At 47.2% G+C, this 25,839-nt stretch overlaps 1 protein-coding gene across 2 annotated transcripts in view; it reads right to left on the bottom strand.

Annotated features, from left to right (window-relative positions):
- The window catches only part of LOC138753905 (GDNF family receptor alpha-2-like), an 888,944-nt gene that overhangs the window by 840,702 nt on the left and 22,403 nt on the right, over positions 1-25,839 (bottom strand). Inside the window, exon 1 of one of the 2 annotated variants that reach the window (XM_069917451.1) lies at positions 9,017-9,422. The exons of the other annotated variant lie outside the window; for it this stretch is intronic. Within the exon in view, the coding sequence (XP_069773552.1) occupies positions 9,017-9,056 (40 nt within the window). The 5' untranslated portion in view covers positions 9,057-9,422. Of the gene's footprint in view, positions 1-9,016; positions 9,423-25,839 lie in introns of those variants that run through there. 2 annotated transcript variants of the gene reach the window in all.

The following is a 25,839-nucleotide window of genomic DNA, read 5'->3' as shown; positions in this document are numbered from 1 at the left end:
CTTTGATTCATTGATCATTCAGGAATCTGATGGCAACAGCTGTCCTTGTGCCGCTGAGTGCTTGTCTTTAGGCTCCTGTACCTTTTGCCCAATGGTAGCAGAGTGAAGAGGGCATGGCCTGGGTGGTGGAGTCTTTGAGGATAGAGGCTGCTTTTTAAGACACGTCTCATGTAGATGTCCTCAATGGAGAGAAGTCTCATGCCTGTGATGTCGCAGGCTGAGTTAACAACCCTCTGGAGTTTATTCTTGTCCTGAAAGTTGGTGCCTCCGTACCAGCCAGTGATGCAAGAGTTGTCTGTGATGCAGGGCTGATTGTGATGTTATGTATGTACTCCGACAATAAATCAGAAATCAATCCTGTTCCACTATTCCAGGATCTAACACCAAATATTTCCCATTCACCTTTCTCTTTCATGTCCAATTAACATTCAATTTAGACTTTGTTTTGTGGGAGAACAGTTCCAAATAATCTACAATGCTGTGAATCCAGATGGTCTCCCTCTGACTTTTGATGTATAGTTTTGCACTCCTCAACGATCAGAACTTTCTCCCCATCTCAGTCCCTGTCCGCAAGGACCCTCACCACCCAGGCCATGCTCCTTCTGGAAGGAGTACAGGAGCCTGAAGACAAACACCCAATGGTTCTTTCCCTCGGCCAGCAGATTCCTGAATGGACAATGAACCACAAACACGCCCTCACTTTTCTTTACTTTGCACTAATAATTTATTTTTAAATGTTGTATTTATGGTGCGGCACTTTCAGAGTAGTATTTAGCACAACCCCTATACAGCACCAGCGATAGGGACCAGGCTTCGAATCCCGCTCTGTCTGGAAGGAGTTTGTACGTTCTCCTCGTGTCTCCATGGGTTTTCCCCAGAGGTTCTAGTTTCCTCCCACCATTCGAAACGTACCAGGGTGTAGGTTAATGGGATGTAAATTATGCGGCATAGACTCATGGGCCAAAATGGCCTGTTACCGTCTATATGTCCAAAAAAATTTAGAACAGTAATTTACAGCAATTTTTCTACCTGTAAGGCACGATACTCCTGCTGAAAAACAACAAATTTTGTGGGATGTTGTAGAGCTCGTCGAAAGAACCAAAGACTTGTTGATCCAAACCAAGGCTTTTATTAGCAAAAGACCGGAGCTCTTCACAGGTGGCCGACCCGTCCGGAATGATCCGACCTGGCTAGGGACACAACCCCTTAAGGCCCAGACAATAGGCGTGGCTTAGCTCTCAGCCAATCACTGTAAGCACAGTCTAGATACAGTAACTATATACACTATGTACATTGGTGATAGATCTGTACTATCACAGATGTTCATGACATTGAACCTGATTCTGATCTATCCAATTGCCCATAGTCCTCCATGCAAATAACAGAGAGAAAGCCACAAGCTTTCTCCCTTCTTTCCTGATGCAAGTCCATCAAGACGGTGGTGCTGCCAGAGCCACTGTAACGGGGCAGTGTTGTTGCTGGTGTTTACCGGCAGGGAGCGAGGGAGTACAGATGCAGCACTCCCAAGGGGTCCAGCTGTTCAGTCAACTGCTGTCAGTTTAGAACACATTTTGAACAGCCCGTTGAGACAGCTGATGGGGTTTTAGTTGAAATCCTGCGACCGCAGGTCCAAGATGGTGGCATCTATTAATCTGCAGCAGCCATGACTCTGGGGAAGCGAAGGACTGGAGCAGGGCACCAGAAGACGGGAAGATCACGCCCTGTCTGAGAGGGAGAAGCGAAGGAGATTACCCCACGGGGACGGTGACCATGGCGGCGGTCCAGTGAGGGGACTCTGCAGCGACAGGCTGCTGGCGACTCGAGGTGAAGCTTCAGGCTGCTGGAGACTGCAGTCAGGAGACTCGCACCAGGCTGCAGACTGCTGGAGACTGGCTCGAACTGGCTTGAGTGGTACCAGGTATTGGAACTGGGATGCGAGGAGGTGCTGAGGGTGCTGGAAGGTGCCTGACCGTGTCCTAGGTTCGGATCTGGAGCTCGGGTCGCTGATGGTTTAGACTGGACTCTGTGTGGCTGCAAAAGCGCTGGAGGTTAATCTATGGACACTTGCTAAGTCTGGGGGCCTCTCTTTGCTTCTCTCTCCTGAATGTAAGATGCACTGAGGAAATTCCTGCCAGCGAAAAGAAATTTCATGTAATATGCCATTGTTTTATTACTACGATAATAAACTGAATCTTGAATCTTAATGGAGCACTCCCAGCTTTCTTTACTTGAGGAAAGATGTACTAGCTTTGGAGGCAGCACAGAGGAGGTTCACTGGGTTGATTCCAGAGATGAGGGGGGTGGTCTATGAGGAGAGATTGAGTCATCTGGGACAGTAGTTGCTGGAATTTAGAAGAATGAGTATCTTAGAGAAGCATATGAAATTATGTAGGTAAGTTGTTCCCATTGGTGGGGGAGACCAGAACCAGGGGACCTAGCCTCAAGATTCAGGGTAGTAGATTTAGGACAGAGACGAGGAGAAACTGCTTTTTCCAGAGGCTTGTGAGTCTGTGGAATTTGCTTCCCATTGAAGCAGGGAAGGCGGCCTCAGTAAATATATTTACGACAAGGTTGGATGGATTTTTACATAGTTGGGGAATGAAGGGATATGGGGAAATGGCAGGTTGGCGGAGATGAGCCGATCATCAGATCAGCCATGATCCCATTGAATGGTGGAGCAGGTTAAACGGGTCGGATGTTCTCTCTCATACTTCCCCTTCCTTAAATGCATTTACACTTTCCACATATCCTCTCCTTCGCATGATTTGCCCATTGGATTTCTTGGTTTTCTATATCAAGGGCCTCCGATTATGCTCTTCCCTCAATGTTTTTTAAATGAAGACATTCAGCCTTTCGGCCTACAAGTGTATGCCGCCCAATTCACATCCAATTGACCACAACCCCCAATACAGTTTGAACGGTAGGAGAAAATCAGAAACCCCCGGGGAATACCCACGCTAACAAGGGGAGAATGTACAAACCTCTTACAGACAGCGTGGATCTCAAACCCTGGGTCCGGTCCCAATTGCTGGTGCTGTAAAGGTATTGCGCTAAACGCTATGGCAATCATGCTACCCAGTTGAAACATTCTCTCTATATGCACTCAAAACTATTAATCACTTTAAATACTGCAAATGTGTCTGTCCAAACTTCCTGTTGCTCAAGAGTAAAGAGGTTGGTCTATCTCACTTCAAACATTCTAAGCAAAATAAACGAGCAAGCATACACATTTAAAAATTTGGAACAGAAGGCCAGACAGCCTGTTGCACAATATGAGACCATGCTGATCTGATTGTGATCTTAACTCTCTATTCTCAGCTACTCTCTTAGATAGTTTAAACTATCACATATAAACTATCAACATTTTCCTCACCCATAAACATATTCAGTTTGGATAGTCTTCTGAACAGTTCCAAAAGGTCACAATCCCAAGAGAAAAAAAATCACTTCAATTTGAACCAAAATAGTTGACTGCTTTTCTTTTTAAACTTCAACCCCTGGTTCTGGATTCCCAGAGGTAGAAATATTTTCTCTACATTCACTGTCATGCTCTCTCAGGATCATATTTAATTTTTTAATTTTGACATACAGATGGTAACAGGCCCTTTCGGCCCATGAGCCTGTACTGCCAATTGATCTACAACCCCTCAGTTCATTTTTTTGCATGGTGTGAGGGAAACTGGAGCAGCTAGATGAAACTCACATAGACACGGGGAGATCGTACAAAATCCTTATAGACGGCATGGGATTTGAAACCCTGTCACTGGTGCCGGAACGGTGTTGCACTCACAGTGCTGCCCTGTGCTACACTAGGTTTCAATCACTCTGGAATGTCAAAAATTTTTATGTCATCAATTATTTTTAAAAATCAGTCTTTTACCTTTTAGTTTAAATATCCAACACAAGAGACAATAGATTTGTGATAAGGTGGGGAAAGTTGAAAGGAGATGTGTGGGTCAAGTTTCCTTTTTACACAGAAATAGTAGGTAGCTGGACACCAGAAACTGCAACTTCCACATTAATCACATTTCACCTTCCCTTTTACATTCACTACAACATCCACATGGCCACAGAGCAACAATAAAGTTCCCCATAAAATAACCACTCTAAATAAAACCTAAATTTGAAAAGGGCAGCATGGTTGGTGTAGCAGTTAGTGCAATGCTGTTATAGAACTAATGATCAGAACCAACGTTTGAATCCTGCACTATCTGTAAGGAGCTATACGTTTGCTCTATGTCTGGATGGGTTTTCTCTGGGGGCCCCGGTTTCCTCCCACCCTTCAAAATGTACTGGGGGTGTAGGCCAACCAGGTATGTGGGTGGCATTGGCTTATGGGGCAAAAGGGCCTGTTACCATATGTTTAAATTTTAAAAATTGAAATAATCCATATTGCCTACAAGAGCTATTTTTGTATGAGTCGTGGTCGCTAAGTGCTAGCCTTGGTGATCTTCAGGGCTCTGCTGGGCTGGAAGAACATTTCCTGCCCTTCAGAGGAGAAGATTGCTGTTGACATGTCTTTGAGCAACTCTGGCCTCAGGGGAGGTGCAGTGGCGGGCTGGTGAAGCAGCAGAAGTGAGGGGATGGTGGGTTTGGTTTACCAGGAGCATGTCCTCTCAGGACTGCTCCTCAGTAATTGTCCTCAACTGCAGAGAATGTTTGCCAGTATGAGTAACACCCTACCAGCCCCTTTAAACCAGCTTCCCACACAACAGAACCCTGATAGTATTCTGCATGGTGACCAGTGGTGACCATGGATCTGTTCTGGGATCCCCCTCCTCTTAGTGATTTTTATAAATAAGATTTTGGAGGAAGTGGATAGGTGGATGATCAAGTTTGCAGATGGCATGAAAATGGGTGGCATTGTGGATAGTCTGGTGGGTTGTCAGACATTACAAAGGGACATTGATAGAACACAGAGCTGGGCTGAGAAGTGGCAGATGAAGTTTAACACAAAAAAGTGTGGTGTTTCATTGTAGAAGGTCAAATTTGAGGGCAGCACAAAAAAGTGTGGTGTTTCATTGTAGAAGGTCAAATTTGAGGGCAGCATTCAGTGTTAATGGGAGGTCTCTGAGCAATGTAGATGAACCAAGAGATCTCAGAGTCCATGTCCACAGGATACTCAAAGCTGCTGCACACGGTGACAGTGTTGTTTGGAAGGCGAATGGTATGTTGGCCTTCATTAACCGTGGGGTCAAGGTCAAGAGCCATGATGTAATGTTATAGCTATACAAGACCCCACCTGGAATAATCTGTTCCCACCTTTCATTACAGGAAGGATGTGGATCCTGTAGAGAGGGTGCAGCTGAGATTTACATTGCAGCGGACCAGTGAGAGGTTCTGCGGTCGAAGAACACACAGACAGCGGGCTGTTGGAGACTCAAGGCAAAGAACCTGCACAGGCCATGGGCTGCTGGCAAGTGCGGTCAAGAGATTCACACCCAGTGATGGAGAGTGGCTGAAAGGGGTACCAGGTATCGGTAACAAATTTTGCACCTTGTGCATGACAATAAATTCTGATTCTGAACTCTATGTGAGAGGGAGCCGAGAGCGCTGAAGGGCTCCTGATCATGTCGGAGGTTCAGATCTGGAGGTTCAGGCTGCTGATTGTTTGGACTGGACCCTGTGTAGCTGCATTGGCTGTGGTAGCACTGGAGATGAATCCACAGACACTCGGTGACTCTAAGGGACGTTCTTTTGCTTCTCTTTGACTGTAAGGGGCACTTCTGCCAATGCGAATCTGCTTGCCTTACAGTAGACTAAAGCAAATTCTGTAAAATTGCACTGATTTTTTTAAAATCACATGACAATAAAGGAATCTTGAAGAAATCGGACTTCAAAAAATGAGGAGCTGTTATCATATAATATAATGTGCTAGTCAGTGGAATTGGCAGAGTGCACATGGTATGACATATGGGTATGAAGCTTGAAGCACTCAGAGGCTGACTGGGGTAATGGACGATGCTTACGGAACAGTGTCATGATGAGATCTACTTGTCCTGAGCAATAGACGTTTTAGCACCCTTTTGATAGTCATTGACTAAGGATTGTGGGAATTTTGTTGACTTTCGGCATTCATTTGCTGATCATTACCACAAAGGCCTATGGGATGCTGGGCTTCATTAGTTAGGGGATTGAGTTCAAGAGTCGAGATGCCTTGTGACAACTCTACAAATCTCTGGTGAGACTACACTTAGTTCTGTTCAGTTCTGGTCACCTCATTATAGGAAGAATGGAAAGGGTGCAGAGGAGATTTACCAGGGTGTTGCCTGGATAAGAAAATAAGTCTAATGAGGCAAGGTGAGCAGAGCTGGGACTTTTCTCTTTGGAGTGAAGAAAGACGAGAGGTGACATAATAGGGATTCTGAGAGGCAGGGGTAAGGTGGACAGCCTTATACCTCTCTCATACCTCGATCAAGGGCTCAAGCCCGAAACGATGGGGATGGGTCTTGATCCCTGCTCTGTAAAGTGCTCCGTCTGAGCACTGTGTTTGACTTTAATCACAGCATCTGCAGACTTTTACTCCCCTCTCCCCTGTCTGTGGCCCCTCTCCCTCCTGTAAATGCCCGAAGTTAAGGCTCTCAAACTACTCAGGACCCCATCACGCCTTGGTGTGGGCTCCTGGGCAAGGTGTGGGGGGAGATGCGAAGACTTCCAGTTATCCCCCGAATGTCCCCGTGACTCACCTATGAAAGTGAGAATGAAGAACAGGTTGGTGTTGTTTTTATCCCCAGGGTTGGAATAGCAAACACCTGAGGATATCTGTACAAAGTGAAGGGAGGAATGTTTAGGGGAGACATTAGGGGCAAATTTGCTTTTACACAGAGAGTTGTGGGTGCTAATGCCTTGCCAGGGCCATCCTGGTGGAGGCTGAAACATTAGGGGCATTGAAGAGACTCTTAGACAAGCACATGGATGAAAGAAAAATAGAGAGTTACGGAGTAGGGAGGGCTTAGTTTTTTTTCTTGGTTGGAATATGTAGGTCGACACAACATCGATGGCCGAAGGGCCTGTACTGTAATGTATTATGTTCTACGTGTGCGAGGTCATGGAACCATCTCCATCTCTGGGCAAACACCTGGTACTGTCCTTCACAACTATCTTCTCTGCACAGTCTCTTTCCCTTGTATCTGGGAGCCTCTGTTGGAATTTAAAGCAGCTCTTCTCACCACCTGCTCTACATGGGCTTGTCTCAGGAACGTGGAACTCACATTCTAACAGAACCAATTTCAGCCCAAACACCCCTCTCGTGAAAATGTACAAGCAAGTTTCATCCAGCGCTGGCATACTTCAAAAATGCTCCCCTCTTTTGTGTGTGGCAGAGACCTGCACTCACCGACAACGGAAACTGCTGTACCAGCTGCTTTATGATCAGGTTAATAACCCCGTCCACCTTTGGAATTCTCCAATCCACGCACACATTTCTACACTGAGAACATTGCAGCACCACTCCCTAAACCAGGGTCCAGGATGGTGCTAAATTTGCAGGAAACAGTTAAGTAGGGGCATCTAAAGCAATATCAGATGGTTTCTGCAGACACCAGCACAAATCCGTACACCCATTAGTGTTCAGCTTCCTGATTAGTCCATTTTTATTCAATTAGCATTTGCTATCATTAATTTTTGTTTAAATCTGTGGACACTTTTTCTGTGCTGCGCAATGCTTATGCAAATATTCCATTTAATGCTCTCGTTGTACAGATTGCCTTTGCTTTCCGAATGCATCAAACTTAACATTCTACGTCCTTCCACCTTCATCTTTTCTCCATAGTGTTTGCTAATATTACCTTCAAACTCAGTCCAGAACCACCTCGCCTTCCCTCTTTCTTCATCTCTCTCCCTTTTCATCCTTATCCCATATTCCTCTCCGTCTCTTTCTCTCCTCCATCTCTCCCCTCCCCCTACCCATCTCTCCTCTCCACCCATCTCCCTCCTCTCCCCATTTCACTCCTCCCCACCCCATACCTCCTTCCCCATCTCTCCCCTTCTCCCTGTCTCTTCCCAAATCTCCACCTCTCTCCCCATCTCCCCTTCCCCTTCCATTCATCCCCTCACTCCCCCACCTCCTCATCTCTCCCTCCCCCCACTCCCCAACCATCCTCTTCTCACCCCCAACCCCCTCCCCTTACTCATCCCATCCATCCCCCTCCCCATTTCTATCCCCTTCAGTTCCCTCAGAGATATTGCATGGATGCAGTCAGTTTTTCCCTATCACGAAAGGGGCCATTCAGCCCATTGTTTCTGTCCTGTTCCTGCTCCACTTTATTTGCTTCATTCCTCCAGCTTCCCTTTAAAGGATGGAAGCCCCTCCAAACGGCTATGTACTCATCTAATTACCATCACACTCCCAGTCACAGCATGTCCAAACTAGGGCTCACCTTCTGACACTCCGACTTACTGAAGAACACTTTCACTAATATTGAAAATCATTCTTTAAAATCTTATCAATGCCGCTTCCTACTGGCCCAGAACCGGAATGAAAGAAAAACCCAGCTCTTGGGGCTTGTTGAACTTTCTCTCCAGCCAGACTGCGAGAGAGCATGGAATGGAAGGAACATTCCCCTGGATGCTATCTCTCCCCCCCCCCCCCCACTTTACCCCGCGCCTCCAATATTCCCTTTCTCTCTCGCCCTCCCTCCTTCTCTCCCTCCACCTCCACATTCCCTCACTTCAACCCTTTCTCCTCTCTTTCTTCCCTCACCCCCCCCTTGCTGTTGACTCTGCACCCCCCCCCTCTTCCCCCTCTCGTACCTCGATGAAGGGCTCAAGCCCGAAACGTCGGGGATGGGTCTTGATCCCTGCTCTGTAAAGTGCTCCGTCTGACTTTAATCACGGCGTCTGCAGACTTTTACTCCCCTCTCCCCTGTCTGTGGCCCCTCTCCCTACTGTAAATGCCCGAAGTTAAGGCTCTCAAACTACTCGGGACCCCGTCACGCCTTGGTGTCGGCTCCTGGGCAAGGGGTGGGGGGGAGATGCGAAGACTTCCAGTTACCCCCCGAATGTCCCTGTGACTCACCTATGAAAATGAGAATGAAGAACAGGTTGGCGCAGATCATGGTCAATTCTGCAAAAGGTTGGGGTGTTTGACAGGGGGGGGTGGGGGGTGGTGGCGATGTCCTCTCTGGGTGCCCGGCGTGTCTCCAAAGGGTTTAGCAGCGGGCGCTCCTCAGCCTCCGACTCCACAGTGGTCCATACCCCCTGTGCGTCCCCGGGCACGGTGCAGTGACTTCAGGCAGGGACCGGGAGGGTGCTTGAGCCTGCGGAGAGGTGGGTGCACGGTGTAGCGCCGGCTGCATCCCACGGCTCCACGGGGCGGACTCGCTCCCCGCACGGACGCCGGCTCCTCTTCCCTGCCTGCGCTCCGCCGCCGCCTGGCATCAAGCGCTCCTCCCCTCCCCTCCACTGGCAGCTCGTGTCCCCTTCCTCCCGCCACTGCCTTCAGCCCCCTCCGTGGCCCCGCCCGGGCGGGTGGGACTGCCAGTAAACCCCTGGATTTGACTGCCTCTGTACCGCGGGTGGCAACGTTCCGTCTTCACCCCTTCCCTGCCCCCCCCCCAAAAAAGCACAGCCGCAATCCTGTGGCGACGGGGACTGTGCGCGGAGCCAACTCTCTCCACCCCGCAGGGAGCAGGGAGAAAAGAAAGGGGGCGGGGTGGGAAAGGGGCAGGGGGGGGGGAGAAACGTGCAGGGGGTGGGAAAGGGGCAGTGGGGGGGAGAAACGAGCAGGGGGTGGGAAAGGGGCAGGGGGGGAGAAACGAGCGGGGGAGAGAAAGGGACAGGGGGAAGGGGAATGGAAAGGGGCAGGGGGAAGGGAAAGGGGCGGGGGAAGGGAAAGGGGCAGGGGGAAGGGAAAGGGGCAGGGGGAAGGGAAAGGGGCAGGGGGAAGGGAAAGGGGCAGGGGGAAGGGAAAGGGGCAGGGGGAAGGGAAAGGGGCAGGGGGAAGGGAAAGGGGCAGGGGGAAGGGAAAGGGGCAGGGAGAGAGAAAGGGGCAGGGAGAGAGAAAGGGGACAGGGAGAGAGAAAGGGGACAGGGAGAGAGAAAGGGGACAGGGAGAGAGAAAGGGGACAGGGAGAGAGAAAGGGGAAGGGAGAGAGAAGGGGCAGGGAGAGAAAAAGGGGGCAGGGGAGAGAAAAAGGGGGCAGGGGAGAGAGAAAGGGGGCAAGGGGAGAGAAAGGGGTCAGGGGGAGAGAAAGGGTTCAGGGGAAGGGAAAGGGACAGGGGAAGGGAAAGGGGTCAGGGGGAGAGAAAGGGTTCAGGGGAAGGGAAAGGGACAGGGGAAGGGAAAGGGACAGGGGAAGGGAAAGGGGCAGGGGGAAGGGAAAGGGACAGGGGAAGGGAAAGGGGCAGGGGGAAGGGAAAGGGGCAGGGGGAAGGGAAAGGGGCAGGGGGAAGGGAAAGGGGCAGGGGAGAGAAAGGGGACAGGGAGAGAGAAAGGGGACAGGGAGAGAGAAAGGGGACAGGGAGAGAGAAAGGGGACAGGGAGAGAGAAGGGGGAAGGGAGAGAGAAGGGGGAAGGGAGAGAGAAGGGGCAGGGAGAGAGAAGGGGCAGGGAGAGAAAAAGGGGGCAGGGGAGAGAAAGGGGGCAAGGGGAGAGAAAGGGGGCAAGGGGAGAGAAAGGGGTCAGGGGGAGAGAAAGGGTTCAGGGGAAGGGAAAGGGACAGGGGAAGGGAAAGGGGCAGGGATAGGGAAAGGGGACAGGGGAGCAAAAGTGGGTGGGGTGGGAAAGGGGTCGGGGAAGTGAAAGGGGTTGGGAGAGGGAAAGGGGCAGGGAAGAGAAAGGGGACAGGGAGAGAGAAGGGGGCAGGGCGAGAGAAAGGGGGCAGGGGAGAGAAAGGGGTCAGGGGGAGAGAAAGGGGTCAGGGGGAGAGAAAGGGGTCAGGGGAAGGGAAAGGGGTCGAAGGGGAGTGACAGGGACAGGGGAAGGGAAAGGGGCAGGGGTAGGGAAAGGGGACAGGGGAGCAAAAGTGGGCGGGGTGGGAAAGGGGTCGGGGAAGTGAAAGGGTTTGGGAGAGGGAAAGAGGGTAGGGGTGAGAAAGTGGTCAGAGGGGAGGGAAAGGTGTCAGGGAAGGGGAAGGGGTCAGGGGAGAGAAAGGGGGTGGGGAGGAATGGGGAACAGGGGATAGGGGTGGAGGAAAGAGGTGGGGGCAGAATATAGGGGAACAGGGGTAGGGGTGGAGGGAAGGCGATGGGGAAAGGGAAGGGGAGGATCGAGAGCAGGGGTTGGTGTAGTGTAGAAGGCAGGAGGAAGGGGCAGAGACAGAGGGCAGGGAAATAATGCAGGGGGAGAAGTAGGTGTAGGGTAGGAGGCAAAGAGATAGGGCCAGGGGCCAGATGTAGGATAGAGTGCAGAGGACCAAGGGCAAGGGGTGGAGTCAGACCAGGGTCAGGTGACCCTGGAGTGAGCACCTCCCTCTGGTGGGCCCCAGCCTGACCCCTGGGCTGTCAGGCCATGGTTTCAACCTGCTCCAGCACTGTGTGCATAGAGAGGAGTATTCAGCCACAAAGATACACCTCATCAATGCGAGCCAAACACTCTACATGGTCATATCAATGTTGGCAGAGTAGCCCACTGAGTGAGTGCAGTGCTGAGTGGGGTCTCATTGTGGGTGGGGCAGTACTGAGGGAGGGTCCTACTGTGGGAGGGGCAGCACTGAGTGAGCGTCCCACTATGGGAAGATGGAGAACGACAAATGATTTAAATGGCTGAAATGGGATTTGAATCGAAAGGTGCTTTTGTGTGTGTGATGAGGGAGTGCTTGCTTCTGAGTTAAGCTCTGCTGTCTCAGGGTGATTTTATTCCACCCAGAAATACTATCTTTTGTCTAATTAACTTGTTAAAAGTTGAACATCAGTGAATCCACTGCCGGTTCATCACTGATTAGCTCAGCGGTTGGGTGTTGATGACTTTTCAGTAACATCTTGAAGGTCTGAGAGCTTCACCCGCAACTTCGAAGAGTTCAGGAGGCTTTGGCGGATTGTCAAGGAGCCAATTCGTGAAGCATCCAGGGATTTCTGTTCATCGCTCTGCTATCTCATCTTCCAGATAATGGACTCACATCTCAGACTCTTGTCTTGACGAGGGAAATATGGGAGGGTGTGCTCTGAGTAGGACTCAGCACAATTTCAATCATCGTGAGTCTTCCCCTCTCCTGTCGTGGATTAATGTTCTATACAGTGGTCTTGTTTGTTTTTTGTCAATATGCTAGATTCGTCTTCCAAAAGACTTGGGCCCCACAGGTGTCACACTGGTGTCGCACTGGGCCATCCCTGTGGCCAGGAATTCTTTTGCATCTCTGGAAGGCATGAATGCAGTCATGAAATTTGTCCCCAACTTTCACAGTTGGAAAATGCACAAAGGCAAAGGTGAGGATCGATGGCAGTGAGCGTGAAAATATAGGGGAAATCCAATGAAATATGAAGGCGGAGGGTCTAGTCACAAGTTTAGTCAATTCATGGACTCACTGGCCGTCTGTCACTTCGGCAATTTGGTTGAGACCATGTTTCACAGAGTTATGAAGTGAGCTCATCAGTACTCTCCTTCTTAATGATGTTCTAATCTGTTGATTTTGGGTGATGTCTCTTACTGTTTTATTTTAACCATATAACCATATAACCACTTACAGCACAGAACAGGCCAGTTCAGCCCTACTAGTCCATGCCATAGCAAATCCCCACCCTCCTAGTCCCACTGACCAGCACCCGGTCCATACCCCTCTAGTCCCCTCCTATCCATGTAACGATCCAGTCTTTCAGCCTCATAATGGCCTCTTTGCCTTTCATTGCCACAACTCTGGTTCTCAGGCAACTACAGATTCCAAAGGTGATCAAAAGCTAAGAAGCAAGCCTAACTCTCTTATCCCTCCACCAATGAAGCAACTAAACACACCTGAGTACTCACAAACACCTGTGAAGCCAATGACCCAAACATCATGGTGCCCTGAAATAAGGGAACTGTGTATAAGATATTCTGTAATTTCTACATGGCCAAACCAAAATGTACTCAAATAACTTTGAATAAAATCTGGAATGTGCACTTGAATTACTAAGAGCAGATGATCCACTCATTTCAGAATAGAATTCCATGTAGTTTCAGAAAATAAGTGTTGAAAATTATTTTTTGTAAGACATTCAACATGGCAACAGGTCCTTCCGGCCCACGAGCCTGTGCCACCTAATTATGCCCAAATGACCTAAAACGCCAGTACATGTTGGACGGTGGAGAAAACCATGTAGAAATGGGGAACATGTACAAACTCCTTACAGACAGTGCTGGATTTGAACCAAGTTCACTGATGATTTAACAGCGTTGTTCTAACCGCTACACTAATGGTGCTGCTCTAATTTTGGGAAAAATAATGTTAAACGCAGGTAATTGGATAATTCTCAGAATAGGTTTAAAATGGATGGCATTCCTCAACATGGTCTGAAAACTGACCCAAGACTGCCCCCTACTGGACAAATATCAGCCTCCAGCTGCCAATCACTGGATACAGCTATAGTAATTCTCCCATAGCAAAGATAATAAGGAACATTAACTAAAGCATGGTCTGAAATCAAGTGAAAATGCACATGTTCCGATATATACTGGGGTATGCAGTGCAGAGAGAGCTCACAACCCTGTCCTTTAATTAATGTATGAAGATTTGTTTGCTTGTCGCATGAGGACACAGACATTTCACAGACATAACTCGGATCAACTCCTCCACATTGATCATTTCCCTGATAAAGACCTGGGATATTGCTGAGAGAGGGAAAGTACCTCTTTACAGATGTTTGGGGATATAGACATCTCAATGTGACTGCACAGCCTCGGGAAACAGATAGATGGATCTTACTGCTCAGATGTTTTAAAACTCATGTTTAAAATACCAAGAAAAATAAATACTTGAATGTTATAATCTATTTGGATTATTGACTGGAAATAACAAATACAGTTTTATAGCTTAGGTTCCCTTTTAAAGGCAAGAATGACTAATATTAGAACAAATAAAAAGGACTTTAAAAAATGAATATAAAATTGAGTGTTTTTAAGGCAGAGATTTATAGGTTCTTGATTCATTACCAGAATAGAAACAGGCGTCTTCAGCCCTTATAGTCTGTTCAAAACCATTTTTTTCCCGCCTAGTCCAACTGACCTACACCCTTCCCATCCATATACCTGTCCAAATTCATCTTAAAAGTTAAAATTGAGCCTGCATTCACCACTTTAGCTATCAGCTCATTCCACACTCCCACCACCCTCTGTGTGAAAAGGTTTCCCCCACATGTTCCCCCTAAACCGTTCCCCTTTCACTCTTAACCCATGTCTACACTCCATGGGAAAAGCCTACCTACATTTACTGTCTATCCCCCTCATAATTTTAAACATCTCACATTCTCCCCTCATTCTTCTATGCTCCAGGAAATAAAGTCCGAACCTGTTTAATCTTTCCCTGTAACTCAGTTCCTGACATCTAGGCAACATCCTAGTAAATCTTCTCTGCACTCTCTCCATCTTATTTCCTGTAGATATCAATATCCTGATATCTTCTTGGTTCCTTTCCAGACTTTCTTTTATTTAATTTTGTAAATTTAGACATACGGCATGGTAACAAGCCCTTTTGGCCCACGAGCCCGTGCTGTCCCATCATGTCCAATTAACCTACACCCTGTTATGGGAGAAGGCCAGATAGTGGGGCTGAGTGGTAAAATGGATCACCTCATGATTAAATGGCTGGGCAGCCTCAATGAGCTGAAGAGCCTATTTCTATTCCTATGTCACATGGTCTATCGTCTAAAATTGTTTTCTCTCATAACAACAGATCCGGTCTGGGATACAAAACCATTCTTAGTTTGTGTTCTCTAAATTGATGTTAAATCCTCAAAATCAGTCACTGAATCCTTTGCTAATGGTGGTTGGGTTTTCGGTTGTGAAGTCACTGAATGTATTGAATGTCTTCTATCGCTGGACATGATTGTTGTGGTCATGGTTTCAGCAGGGCAGAGATGCTCCTGTTGCAACAGTATGTCGCTAAAGTAATTTCCAAGAACATATTTTCACTGACATCCATACATACTCATCAGTGACCTCATGGACCTGCAGAGCTGAAGATAACAAACATACAGATACAGACTTTCCAACAAGTGTGGTGACAGACTGGAAACTCTTTGACTTTCCTGACACCTCCTCAGTCACCAAAGAAAATGATTACTTTTTGCTTTTCACCTACCCCTGTGATCGCAGGAGATACTCCACTTGTGCCCACATTTCCTCCCTCATCACCATTCAGGGCCACAAACAGCCCTTCCAAGTGAAGCAACACTACTATATCCAAGGGCTCCCGTTGTGATCTCCTCGACATCGGAGAGACTGGACGCAAACTGGGAGATCGCTTTGTTGAGCTTCTTGGCTCTGTCTGCCACAATAGCATCGATCTCCCAGTGGCCACCCATTTCAATTCCCCATCCCATTCCCTTGCTGACATGCCTGTCCATGGGCTCATGCCCTGCCAGACTGAGACCCACCCGCAAATTGTAGGAACAACACCTCTTCTTCCGTCTGGGCATCGTCCAACCAAATGGCATTAACATCCACTTCTTCAGGTTCTGTTCAACCCCACTCCCCACCTTTCCCCTGTTGCCTTTCTCCCAGCTCTCTTTCTCTATCTCTCTCCTTCTCTCTCTCTATCACTCTCCCTTCCCTTCCCTTTTCACAGAGTCAAAAATCAATTCTCACTTTTCCTCTTATCCAATAAACACCTTTGGTTTGTTTGCACTCCTCCCCTACCAGTCTTCAATCTTTATTCAGATACATTCCTGGTTTATGGCTGACAGCCTGAAGAAGGTATGACATACTTGCAGCGTGTGCGCTACGTGAAGTATGGGGTAAGAACGTCACACACACACAGTTGAGTCGAGGTCAAAGACTGATTTACTGCTCTGCCAGTTCTGTTTATATTCACTCCCTGCCTCTGACAACAGGAGTGACGTCATTGCAATTCCCGCCTCCAATTGGCCAGTGTTCCCGCTATAGCCCACTGCTTCCCACTGTGTGGGATGTCACGTAGGATGTCGGCCATTGGTCCATGCAGGACCCTTGTGATTGCTGGGTTTGCCAGCCATTTTGTGAGCCGGGTTGAGACTCAGTTCACGGGCCACTACATGATCCCCCCACACCCCGCCCCCCCAGAACCGGCGATCGGAGTGTCCGCTGCCTCTTTGGATGGTCTACTTCTGTGTCTTGACTGGTTGGCTAATATCTACATGGGCCAGTTTCAGGCCGTCGAGGGTAAATGTTTCCTCTTTACCGGCAATGTCCAATACACAGGTCAGCCCATTATGCCTGACAACTCTGTACAGCCCCTCGTATGGCCATTGGAGGGGTGCCATTTTGCATAAAAACATATTCACAGATGTGCAAGTCATTGAGATGAAAGATTTGAGCTGGCCATGTGGTGGGGGTTGTGGAGCAGCTAGGGTACCCAGTCTTTCCTTCAGCTGTTTCAGTGCAAAGTGTGGATGTTTCTGGATCCTTGGCAGCAGCCAAGAATTCGCCCGTGATTATCAAGGGTACACAGTAGACCATTTCTGCTGTGTCGGCATTATAGCCCTCCTTCGGCACAGTACGTTTCCCCAGAAGGATACGAGGCAGTTCATTTGCCCAGATGGGTCCCTTGAGCTGGACCATCAGCGCTGCTTTTAAGTGTCTGTGGAACTGCTCCACTAAACTGTTGGCCTGCGGGTGATTAGTAACATCCAGAGCCCCGAGGTAAACTGAGCTCCCCTGTCAGAGGTGAGATTTTCCAGGACTCTGAACCTGGACACCCAGATGTTGATTAGTGCCCTGGAGCAGGTCTCGGTTGGTCATGTAGGCTATCAGGACCGCTTCTGGCTACCTCGTGGAGCAGTCAACCATAGTGAGTATCTCACCCCATGGGAATCTGGTAGCGGCTTCATGATGTCAATGTGGACATGGCTGAATTGCGCCATGCCGGCTCGAAAGTTTGGAGAGGTGCTTTAGTGTGAGTTTGCAGCTTAGGCGCCTGGCAAAATGTGCAGGTCTTGGTCCACTGACTGACCTGTTTGTGGAGCCTGTGCCAGATTAACCTGCTGGCCGCCATCTTTACCATTGTTCCAGGGCCGGATGTGCCAAGTTGTGCACTGCATTGAAGACTTGCCGTCTCCTTGCTGCCAGCATGATTGGGCAGGGTTTGCCAATGGGGATGTCACAGAGGAGCATCTGGTTTGCCAGGGGCAATGACGACATCCTCCAGCCACAGCCCGGAAAGTGCCGTCCTGTATGTCAGGATTTCAGGGCCATCATGTTGTGCTCTGGCAAGGGCTGAATAGTCTATGCACTGGGATAGGGCATGGATGGTTTTGATGGTGGGCCAAGAGAGTGCATGGCCCACAACGTTGTTCTTGCCAGCGATGTGTTGGATGTCTGTGGTGAATTCAGACGCGTAGGAAAGATGCCTCTGTTGCCTGGCCAACCACAGGTCAGACACTTTGTAGAAGGTGAAGGATAATAGTTGTAATGTGTGAAGAACTTGAATTGTCCGCCTTCCAGGAAGTATCGGTTCATGACTGCCAGGTACAGTGCCAATAGCACACAGTCAAAATTGCCGTATTTAAGTTCAAGTGGCCGGAGGTGCCTGTTAAAGAAGGCCAGGGGCTGCCATTGCCCATTGATTAGCTGTTCAAGGACCCCTCTGACCACTGTGCTGGAGGCGTCCACCACGAGGGAGGATGGCACCTCCAGCCTTGGGTGAACCAGAAGGGTGGCATTGCCAGAGCATCCTTTGCCTTCTGGAATGCCTCTGAGGCCTCCTCGTCCCAGGCAACATCTTTATTTTTACCCGCCATGAACACGAAAAGGGGGTGCATGACCTGAGCTGCTGCTGGTATATAAAAGTTGATAATAACAGTGAACTCCTGCAGCTCCTTCATGGTGCGAGGTTTCGTGAACCGCCGGATGGCCTCCACCTTCTCAGGCAGAGATTTCACCGCACGAAGTCAATTGTGTTCTGCCCGAACTGACACCTGGTGGGTGAATAGATGTCTGTGGTGGGCTGTGCACTATGAATGGTTGCGGCTGGCAATAAGGATATCGTCCAAGTAGATGAATGTGAATGGGAGGTCCAATCACACTGTGTCCATCAGCCACTGAAAAGTCTGTGCAGCGTTCTTAATCCCAAAGGGCATCCTCATGAACTCGAATAGTCTGAAGGGAATGATTATGGCAGTTTTGGGAATGTCTGTGAGGTGCCCTGGGATTTGATGATAACCCCTGATTAAATTGAAATCACCTGTGCCTCTTGTAAGTTAGCGGTAAATTCTTGGATATGGGGCACGGGATATCTGTCTGGTGTGGTGGCCTCATTGAGGCATCAGTAATCACCACATGGCCTCTACCCTCCTGCTGCCTTAGGGAGGATGCTCAGGGGCTGTCTGACCACCACACTCTCCTCCATTTTCTTAAATTCCTCTTTGGCGAGGGCAAGTATTTTGAGGAGAAAAATTGCATCCTGGTGTGGAGCAGGGGGGCTCTCGGTGAGGATGTGATGCCTTACACTGTGCTTTGGTTCCGTGGAGGAGAATTGTGGCACCACATTTGTGGGGAACTCCACCAGGATGTGTGTGTAGGCGTCATTGGACAGTGTGACAGAGTTGAGGTGGAGGGAGTCTTGATAGTTTTGCTTCCCCCAGGGGCATCGTCTAAATGCTCTGGCATGTATCAAATGGCTCCCTTTTAAGTCTACCAGCAGTCAGTGGGCATGCAGGAAATCGGTTCCCAAGAGCAGATGCACCACTGCTGCAACAGTAAAAGTCACTTAAACTGGTGGCCAGCAAATCACAGGGGCACGGTGCGTGTGCTGTAAGTTCATATAGAGGTGTTGTTCGTTGCACTCGGTTCTGGGCCTGGCTTGGCATGGGGGAGAACACTTATTTCAGCACCAGTGTTCATGAGAAACTGCCTTCCTGACACGTGAAGGAGGCTGTCATGTTGGCCAACTGCCACAGCTATTAATGATGGTTGCCCATGGCATTTTCTGGAAACGCGCAGGAAGGGTGGCATCCACAGGCCCCTGCACCGATTGTTGATGGCAATAACAATATGGCTGGGTGGGGGTGTTCACTTACCTCTCCATCTGCTTGTTGCTGGCTGGGCTCAGGGCTTGGCGATTGCTTCCAATGAGGCGCACTTTCCTTTCTTTGCTCTCCAAAACATGTCCACCTGGGCTGCGACTTTCCTCAGGTCATTGAAGTCCTCGTCAGTGAGCAAGAGCCAGATATCCTCAGGCAGCTGCTCCAGGAAAATCTGCTCAATGAATAGACAAGGCCTGTGCCCTTCAGCGAGTGCAAGCATCTCGCTCATGAGGGCGGATGGGGCTCTGTCCCCCCAAACTGTCCAAGTGCAGCAGACTGGCAGTGCGCTTGCACCATGATAGCCCGAAAGGGCTTTGAGGGCACCATATTTGCCTTGCTCTGGAGGTTGCCATACAAAATCGATGACCCTTGCTGCTGTGTCCTGGTTGAGTGAGCTCTCTACTGTGACAGAATATAGAAATGTTTTTGGGAGATAAATTGGGGCAGGTTTTTTTTTAAGTGTAGATCACATACAAACACTTTAAAACAGATCTTATTTAACATACTGGAGCTCTACTAATGCTAGACATGTCGGGGCCAACAGCCTTGGCAAAAGCTTTGGAGAGTGCCCAAGAGACCTCACTAATGGATTGTTGTTTTCAAAAAGACAATAGATGAAATAACTTGTCAGAGCACCATTCTGTCCGGAGTGGAACTTCCTTTTCTAGGAGGGTAATGTGGTTTTGCAAGCAGGGAGAGTCAAACAGGCTTTCTCTCTGAGAGAGAGAGAGAGAGTGAGAGAGAGAGAGGGGGGGAGTTCAGTTCTGCAGGTTTAAAGTCAGAAGCAGCAACTGGGACTGGAACAGGACAAGCTGGCAAGCTTGTGGAAAATCCCATTTGGAAGATGGGTTATGAGTGCTTAGTTCAACCTGGTCAAAGCCCTTGTGGTTCATACAAGAGGAGAGGACTGGCTGTCTAATGTTTCACTTGAAATAAGAGAAACAAGACGGAACTCCGTGGTGGCCTGAAAGAAAGAGGTTATCTTTTGGAGAACCTTGAGGGGCAAGTTTCTTTGGCAAAACACTGAAGTGGCTGATTAAGAAAGGAATCAGTTGTGGGTGTCAGCGTACAATGAATATCTCTCTGAAAACCAACAAGATCTTTCCTGAGCTGTAACCATTTACCTTTCAAGCACCAAAGCCTGGTGAATTTTATAAATGTTAAATTCTGTGCACAGAATAAGAATTGCCTGCAACCAGTGAACTTGGAGGAATGAGAAGTGAGATTGGACTGTGAGCCAAAGAACTTTTCTGAACTTACACACGTACATTACATATACATGTGCTTAGAATTAGAAGGGGGTTAAGGTAGGTTAGTTAAGTCAATAATGATAAGTTAAAGTGTGATTCTGGTTTCATGTTTAAAGATAATTAAAAGCAACTTTTGTTTAAGTAACCAGTTGTCTTGGTGCTGCTGGGTTTTGGGGTCCTCTGGACTCATAATACTATGTAGTAGTAGCAGGTGTTAGCGGTGATCTATTGAAGGTGGAACTGAGTATCGGCCTGTTTGAACCACATATGTGGCTGCGACACCCAGAACATTGGCAACTTGAGTGAGACTGAGTGGAAAGCTGCTTGTCCTTCATCTTTGGGACCAACTTCCGCGGTGGACCTGTTGGGATCACCAACGTAATGTGTGCGCTACATGAAGTGTGGAGTAAGACCGACACACACATACAGTCAAGTGAAGGTCAAAGATTGATTTATTGCTCTGCCAGCTCTGTTTATATTTACTCCTGCCTCTGACAACAGGAGTGGCGTCATCGCAGCCCCGGCCTCTAACTGACTGGTGTTCTTGCATTCTCCGCTGCTTCCCACCATGTGAGATGTCATGTGGGATGACGGCCATTGGTCCCAGTGGGGCCCACATGATCATCGCATTTGCCGGCCATTTTGTGAGCCGGGTCGCAACTTGGGTGGCGGGCTGCTACAGGCTTCCATTTTAATTTCCATTTGTGTGGGACTATCACTTTAATAGCTGCAAGCTACAAGCCTGGAAAGGACAGTAGGCTGACAACAGACAGACACAGCATGTTCTCAAATTACTATTTCTGAAGAGAAGTGTTCCTCGGACATAGGTGCAGAGACCATGTGACCAACATATTAAAGAAACAGTACATTTTTTGATCAGGGGCATTTGGAGCTGCAGCTCTCTGGAAGGAATACTGTGCTGGAGTGGCCATGTGGTAATAGATAATTTCTTTATTTCTCCCTCTTAGGAGGATTTTGAATCCCACCATGGCCAAAGAAAAGTTCACTTTGATTGACCCATATTTGGGTTTATGGAAGCAGAGGAAACACTGCATTTGGATTGTGACCGTAGTGATGGTCACTTTGAACTGACCCGAATCTAGGATCTGGAAGTATTGTGAAAGTCCCTCATTGTCAGCTTCCCTAGAAAAAGAAAAGGGGAGTTGTGAAAGGACATTCTCTCTGGAAGTAACTGATCAAGTGTTCTGAGTTTTCTGCAATCAGTCAGTCACCCGATCTCTCCCACCTCATTCTTTGCATCAATTTAAGAATCTTCATGTCAATTACCTTGGAATAACTTTCCAGAATGTGCCTAAGCTGTAATGGTTTGTGTATTCCCCCGCCCCCCCCCCCACCCCCCCCACCCCCCCCCCCACACACACACACACACACACACACACACACACACACACACACACACAAAATGAAGTATATTCACGCATAGTTGGGGGTTAAGTTTAGATAAGATGTTATATTATTAGTAATCGAATAAATATTTGTGTGTGTCTGTTCTTCATGGAAATCAATATGGAGCACTCAAAAAATGAGGTTCAATAGGGGTAACATTGGATGCTGAATGTCATGACCACATATGAAGTTCAAAAGTTCAAAAATATTTTTTTGAACTTTCACCAGGGAGACCTCAATTAGTTACAGTGCTGGACATCAATGTACGTTCAGAATTAAAACAAGTGACCAAACCCAGTTCAATAAGGGACCAAAAAAATAGTTAACAATTGAAGTGTTTTATTGCCTGAGAAATGCCGGGCATCCTGCTATTTAATAATAAAAATATTATTTTTAAAATAACACTGTCTTGGAGATTTCTAATGCTGCTCTCTGATGTGTGACAAAGGGCTCAGATCCAAAATGTTGATAATATATCTTTACCTTCTATGTGTGATGTTTCTTTTATTGCAATGAAGAAACTTGGAAAACAAATATAATTTATTAGCTATAGAACTCGTGACCATGGAGGCATTCATCTTGAATCCAACCGGGCTGCAACAAACTTGTCTCTAACACCTTCTAGTGGCTAGGAGTATCACTTGCACTCTATCACTACATCCCCTTTCCTTGAGATGTCTAATCTAACAACATGACCCATTAATAGAATATTAATTTCAATTTAAAGTTTAACACAAATGTAAACACAAACATCAACAGTTCTTTTTCTTTTAGAAATTCAGTCTGTCAAGTGCTTTTATAATGCATGTGGATCTTTTTAACACAGGTGCTTGGGTCAACTCTGCTGGTCCACTACTGTCTAGCTCTGGTGGTGTTTCCTCTGTTGCTGTGCAGGCTGGATCTTCTGCATTTGTCTGTTCCTGAAGTGTCTCTTGTGTTTTCAGCAGGTTCTTTCAATTTCTCCTCAGCGTTGGACCATTGTCTGTTCTGACAGTGTAGGATCTTAGACTTGCTTTCTCCAGAACAGTAATCTTTTTATCCCAAGTGTTGGAATCTCTGTCTCACTTTTTTTATTGTGCCAGTGGCCCCAAGCTTCTTGCTGACTTGTCATAGTTTGCTTTTTGTCTCCATTGCAGACGTTTCTGTTTCCATTCAACATCTTCAACATCTTGATTCTTGTTCATGTCTGCAGAGTAGGGAATTGTGGTGCATAGTCTCCATCCCATCAGAAGCTCAGTGGGTGATATGCCATGTTCAAGTGGCAAAGCTCTGCAACTCAATAAAGCCACTTTGTCATGCTTTCTTGAGCAACTGTTTAACTATGTGAACTTCTTTCTCTGCTTTACTGTGCATGCAGAGGACTTGAAGTCACAAGTCGGAAATTATACTCTGCTAAATTCTGGAATTCTCTACAGCTAAAGCAGGGTCCATTTCTAGTGTAGACAATTTGAGGAATTCCATGTCTTGCAAAGATCGATTTCATACATTTGACATGTTATGAAGCAGCGCAATCTCTGGATGGTTCGATAGATAATCAATAACCAGCAAATCATTATTTCCATCCATGTGGAACAGATCAGTCCCTACTCTCTGCCATGTTTCTGTTGGTACATCAGTTATTATTATGGGTTCTTCTGTCTGCTTTGCGTGATGTTTCAAACAGATCTCACAGCAGCAGGTCTCAATCTCTGGCCAATAAATCATTTCTGGCCATCCTCTTGCATTTTTCCACTCCAAGGTGCCCCTCATGAACCCCTTTCAGCATCTCTTTTCACAATGATTGAGGAATGATAATTCTGTTCTGTCTGAGTAGAACCCCATCAATAACACTCAGCTCAGCTTGGATGTTGTAGTATGGCTGACATTCACTTCTAGGCCATCCTCCATTCAGATACTCGGTGATGTTCTGTAGAACTGTGTCCTTTTCTGTTTCAGCTGTGGTCTGCTTGGATTTCATGTCAGATATGGGAAGAGATTCAGTGATAAAATTAACATGGAGATTCACATCTGTCTTCATGGAATTCTCATTGTTTGCTTTACTCTGTGTTGTTGCCCTGGATAACGCATCACCTAATACAATAAGTTTCCCTGGTGTATACACCAATTCAAAATCATAACGTGGTAGCTTCATCATCAGTCTTTGGATTTGTGGTGACATTTTACTGAAAATTTTCCTGATGATAATTATTAATGGCTTGCCGTGAAAGTTGATAAATCATACACGTAACTCAAGTCCATAGACCAGACCGAGACACTCTTTCTCACTCTGTGGATATCGACATTATGACCTTGTCATCATCTTTGATGTGTATGCTACTAACCTCCGATCTTCTCCCACAGCCTGAAGTATTATGATATAATCTCTTGAAGCATCCATAGATATTTTCATTCTTCTGGATGGGACAAAGAACATCAAAAGCACTGGTTCTGTATTTAGAAAGGTCTTCAGTCATCCCCACTCTTCCTCGTGGTTGTCTGTCCACTTGAATTCACATTTGTCCTGTAACAACTTCCTCAGGTGCATTGTTTTGGAAGACAGGCTTGGTATGAATTTATCACTGAAATTGATCATTACCAGCACTCTAACATGCCGTTTTTGTCAGTGGGTCTCAGCATCTCTAAAATTGCTTTCACCTTGGTCTTATCTGGCTCCACACCTGCCTCTGACAGTTTATCTCCCAAAAAGGTCACACCAAACTGACATTTTTCTCTGTTTAACTTTAATCCATACTTCTGGATACATTGTAACACTTTGATGAGCCTTTTGTTGTGGGGATTCCCATAGGATCATGTCATCCATGTACACACATACCCCATTTATGCCTTCTATGAGGAGCTCCATTGTCCTGTGGAAATTCCAAAAGGCATCCTCAGACAGGAGTATCGGCCAAATTGTGTATTAAATGTACAGTATTTTGTATTATCTTCATGTATTTTTATTTGCCAAAAGCCCTGGGATGCATCCAATTTAGTGAAAAACTTTGCACCAGCCATCTCACTTGTAATTTCATTCTAGGTTGGAATCTGATAATGTTCCCTCTTTATATTGACTTTCAAGTCTTTTGATCCATGCACACACAGAGGTCACCGTTCTTCTTTTTGACATACGCCATTGAATTCACCCATTCTATGGACCCCTCCACTTTCTTTATGACCCCTAGTGCCATCATTCAGTCGAGTTCCTGCTTGAGGTTTTCTTTTAGAGGCGTTGGAACCCGCCTCGGGGCATACACTACTGGATGTGCATCCTCCTTTAACTGTATCATATAGGTGAATGGTAGAACACCAAACCCCTTGAAGATGTCAGGAAATTGATCTAATATTTCCTCTACGCTGGTCCATGCATTGGCACTGTTAACATGGTACACCCACCTAACTATACATAAAATTTCACACGCATTGTCACCAAGCAGTGGTTTATGTCCATCCGGGACTACTGTGAACCTGAAGTGGTGCTCTTTAACTTTCACCTTGAGTTTACATGTATCTTTCATATTGATGCTCTGTTTATTGCAGGCTTTGAGCTGTAATGGATTTGCATGGATGTATGGCTTTATCTTCAATGCCCTGATATCACTCTCACAGATTAAATTGATCTTTGCCCCTGCATCCAGATTGAAAGGAATATTTGTTCTATTTGTATGCAATGACACAGTCCACTTATTTTGCTCGACTCTGTTCACACTTGGCTGTTCAGTGTCTGTTGGTTAATAATCTTAATGCACTACTGTGCCAAGGAAAAGTGCCTCACTGAGGACAGTTTCTTCTATAGTGTGTACAGTGTTCACACTTCCACTTCTGTTTTGTTTCCCTTTCAAAAAACATTGTTTTGCGTAGTGATTCTGCCCTTTGCACTTATTACAGATTTTTTCATAGGCAGGGCATTGTTTTGGTGCATGTTGAGAGCCACGTCATTTGCACTTGAATGTCTCTCCATTTCTTTGTTGTTTCCTGTATCTCATTTTTTTGTCTGTAAGTGTAGTAACACACATTGTGGCTGTGACTATTCCTTCATTTCATGGCCTTTTGCTCTCTCACTGAACTTTTTCATTTG

This window comes from Narcine bancroftii, chromosome 2 (genome assembly GCF_036971445.1).
Source record: "Narcine bancroftii isolate sNarBan1 chromosome 2, sNarBan1.hap1, whole genome shotgun sequence".
Lineage (NCBI taxonomy): Eukaryota > Metazoa > Chordata > Chondrichthyes > Torpediniformes > Narcinidae > Narcine > Narcine bancroftii.
The sequence above is the reverse complement of the archived record's forward strand: the minus strand, read 5'-3'. Positions and strand labels throughout refer to the sequence as shown.